At 43.3% G+C, this 3,959-nt stretch overlaps 1 protein-coding gene and 1 pseudogene across 1 annotated transcript in view; both read right to left on the reverse strand.

The window, feature by feature from the left end:
* Positions 1–294: 294 nt before the first annotated feature.
* Positions 295–3,959, reverse strand: part of LOC138164792 (ubiquitin-conjugating enzyme E2 U-like) — a 69,820-nt gene continuing 66,155 nt past the window's right edge. The window contains exon 10 of the mRNA XM_069092739.1: positions 295–485. Coding sequence (XP_068948840.1) covers positions 295–485 — 191 coding nt within the window. The remainder of the gene's footprint in view (positions 486–3,959) is intronic.
* Positions 2,088–3,215, reverse strand: LOC138164791 (cyclin-dependent kinase 5 pseudogene; annotated as a pseudogene).

Here is a 3,959-nt window from a genome sequence, read left to right on the forward strand (position 1 = left end):
GGTGTCCCTGACTCTCTTCATGCTCCAGCTAAATGAGTTTACATTTGAACCATTTGCCCTGGACATACAAAGTATCAGTAACAGTTCTATTTTTCCCCATTTCTTAGTACAAAACATGGAAGCCAATAACTATTCAATTCTGTGTCTCCAGTGAGTTTGATCTGTATTTTAACTCTGCTGCTCGGCAGAATGAGAAGAGGATGTCAGAAGGATGGACAGCAGGACCAGCTCCACAAAGTGCCCTGCCCCTGGGGAAGGCAGAGGAGAGTTTTGGCTTCGCCTCGCCTGGGAATCTCAGTCTTCTAATAGAGTCGAATTGAGTTTGTTGGTCCAGGCTACCAGGTTCTCGACTTCTTTCTCCCAGGACTCATCCATATCATCACTTTCTTTGGGACTTTTCTTTCTCTTCTTCTTCTTCTCTTTGCCTTTCCGCTTTTTTTTGACAACGTCTTTGCTTTCTGGACTCAAAACATTCGTATCTGTTTCTAGAAGTAAGAAAAATTCAAATGAAACAGAGATGTCAAAGCAAGAACTACTTTGGGGTTTCCAACGTGACTCAAAGTTTACCTGATAGAGGCCTCATAATAGAACTTTGTGAGGTGGCCACTGCAAGCATGGTTATCACCATTTTGCAGATAAGGGAAGTGAGATTCAGAGAGGTTAAGGTATATGTACCAAGTCAAAAAGCTAAGTACCAGAGTAAGGGTTTCAACAGAGATCCCCTGGTCCCAGCCTCCATCACCTCTCTGCCAAAAAGAAGGGAGGTGTGTGTTTCACCATTAATCCTCTGAGGTCAAGATCACTCAATGCACTGATGACTTATGATGTCTTTCACTATGGTTTTCCTTTTTCATACTGTTACCCTTTATATTTTGTCATATAATTTCACAACAGGTGTAATCTGATTAGAGTTGCAATAATTCTTGGCTTGGCCCCTGACATAATTACTAATATTTACTCTGTACAATTTAACTACAGGAGCTAGAAAATAATTTTAATAGGAGGTTCTTCAAGATGCTGTCATTCTGTAGTCAGATGAATTAAGCCTCTGAAATGAATCACCAGGACATATTTGATGAATAATGAATAAGCTGAATAATTAAGCAGCAGTGTTGTATAGAAGAATAGCCATAGAGTTAGGAATGCCTGGGTTTGAACCCTACCTCTCAACGTTCCAGTTGTATGATCATGGACGAGTCCCCAGGTTATTCTCTAAGACTAAACTTACAGGTAATTTGCATTGATGGAGGAAGCTTCCTCGCTAGGTGATTTCATATTGGTGAAATCAAAGGTCTGCCTCCTAAATACACATACTGGGAGTACTTCATAAGATCATAACTTTGCATTGAGAGCTGGAAGAGGAAAACCTGATTTAATAATGAGAAGACAGATTGAGAGACGTAAAGTGACTTGCCCATGTAAGTAACAAGTGGTAAAGCCACAACCTGGTCCTCTGACCCTTAATCCAGGGTTCATGTCAATGCATTGTCAATGCTCCCATTACCATGCGGTATTCAACAATTGTATGGTAACAAAAACAAAGTAGACATAACATATGGTGATTACTATTGGAGTGTCTCTTACACCACATCAACTCTTAAAAAACACAATAATCTACAAAAGTCTTCATTATTTTCATTTTTATGATTATATTTGTTTGCTTTTCTAATGTTTATGTTGTTTGGACTATTCAGTAATTGAGTAATTTATCCACCTCTCTTCCCTTTGGAGGGAAGGAATGCCTCAAATACTTAGATTGTTGATGGTTCCTCTTTTTTCATTGGTGATTAAACTCAGGATTGCAGGATATATTACTCAATTGGCAAGCAAGTAATGAGATCAGGAAAAAGACTCTCATTTCTTTTTTTTTGTGGGAAAGAAGCCAATTTATGAAATTAAATAAAGTCCATACGCAAGGGGGAGGAGCACAGGGAGTGGGGAGACAGGGGCTTTGGCTGGCATCCATCCTTCACACCATAACCCCACCAAGACTGGTTCCAAACATGTGGCCCAAGTAGCAGAGCCTAAGTGCATAGCACTTTTTTTCCAGTGGGGTGGGGGAGACTAGGGAAGGGCCAGGGGAGAAGACAAAGGAGCCTTAAACCCCTTAGCTTCAAGGGTCTCTTTCTCCTGCCTCGACACATGAGGTCCCTGGGTAGGTAGGGAACAGGGTGGACCAGCAAGGTGAGAGCGCATTGAGCAGCTTCCAATCTGAGGGCCTAGAGGAGGGGTCAAGGGTAGTGGGCTTGGATCTCTGGACAAGAAAAGGGAAAAGGAGACCTGTGGCTAGGGAGGGCAGAAGTCAGAGAAGTAGGGATGCTGCAAAGCTTCTCCCACTGAGATGCGCTGAACTGGGTTACACTTGAGAAGCTTCTGCAACAGGCCCCTCCCTGTGACATCGAGCTTGGGCACAACATTGACAAGTGACATCATTGCTGGATACATAGGGTAAGGCTTATAATCTGGAAGCTTGGTCATGGCAGGCCAATGTTCCTCAGCTGGTGTCCCTAACAGCCTAAAGATCCTCTTCAGCTGATCATCTACATCATTCCCAGGGAAGAGGGGCCGTCCAGCATTGGCCAGTTCTGCAAAGATGCAACCAGCTGACCACGTGTCAATGGATGTGGAGTATAGTTTGGCCCCAAACAGGACATCTGGTGGGCGGTACCACAAAGTGACCACCTCCACAGAGTAACATCGAACAGGGATCCCGAAGGCTCGAGCCAAGCCCAAATCAGTAAGCTTGAGCTCCCCATTCCGATTAATTAGAAGGTTCTGGGGCTTCAGGTCCCAGTGCAGAGCATTACAGCTGTGGCAGAATCCAAGGCCTTTTAGCAGTTGGAAAAGGAATGACTTCACAATCTCAGGATACAGGTCTCCATTGCAACTGTGAAAATTTTTCTTCAGATCTTGGTCACAGAACTAAAAAACTAGGGTCAGTTTCTTGTCGCTGTGCAAAACATCATGAAGCCTGACAATATTCTTATGTTTCAGCTCCTTAAGCAGCCAGATCTTTCTCAGGGCAGAGCTTGGTACCCCCCATCATTATCATCCAAGTGAACCCTCTTCAGCGCCACAACCTCGTGGGTCTCTCGGTTCTTGGCCTTGAACACTGTTCCATAGGTGCCTTCACCTATCTTCTCCAGCTTCTCATACTTCTGCATCACGGCGACCGCCGGGTTCCCGGTGAGCCCTGGGCTCCCAGGCTTGCACCCCGGCCAAAAGACTGTTATTTCAAAAATATATTTATAGCAGCCCCTTTTGTGGCAGCAAAGAACTGAAAATTAAGGGGTGCCCACTCATTGAAGAATGGATGAACAGACAAAGGCATAATTTCGGAAGATCCTGATAAAACTTGTACAAACTGATGAAGAGTGAAGTGAACAGAACCAGGGGAAACATTTCTACCATAACAACACTATAAAGTCAATCAACTCTGAGGACTTGAACACTGATCAACACAATGACCAAATGCAGTTCCAGACAACTTGTGATGAAATGAGCTACCCATCTTCTGACACAGAGGTGATGAGAATCAGGGTGAAGACTGAGATAAAGCTGTTGGGTATAGCCAATGTAGAAATTAGTTGTATTTGACTATTGCATATGTGTTACAAGGGTTAGTAACTATTCTACTGAATGCTCAACCCAATCAGTCCCTAATCTCATTATAAAGCCTTTTAAGGTTTGCAAAGTACTTTACAAATATCTCAATGTATCTTTACAACAACTCTGGAAAGTAGGTGTTATTATGATCCCTATTTTACATTTGAGGAAACTGAGGCAAGCAGAGGTTAGGTGACTTGTCCAGGGTGACAAAGCTAATGAAGTGTCTGAATCTGAATTTGAGCTTAGGTCTTCCTGACTCCAGGTCTGGGGCTTGACTTTAGCTACTGAACCACCTAGTTGCCCTTAAATTCTCTCTCTCTCTCTCTCTCTCTCTCTCTCTCTCTCTCTCT

This window comes from Petaurus breviceps, unplaced genomic scaffold, assembly GCF_028583685.1.
Source record: "Petaurus breviceps papuanus isolate PSGF00001 unplaced genomic scaffold, PetGlider_PUasm1.0 207, whole genome shotgun sequence".
Lineage (NCBI taxonomy): Eukaryota > Metazoa > Chordata > Mammalia > Diprotodontia > Petauridae > Petaurus > Petaurus breviceps.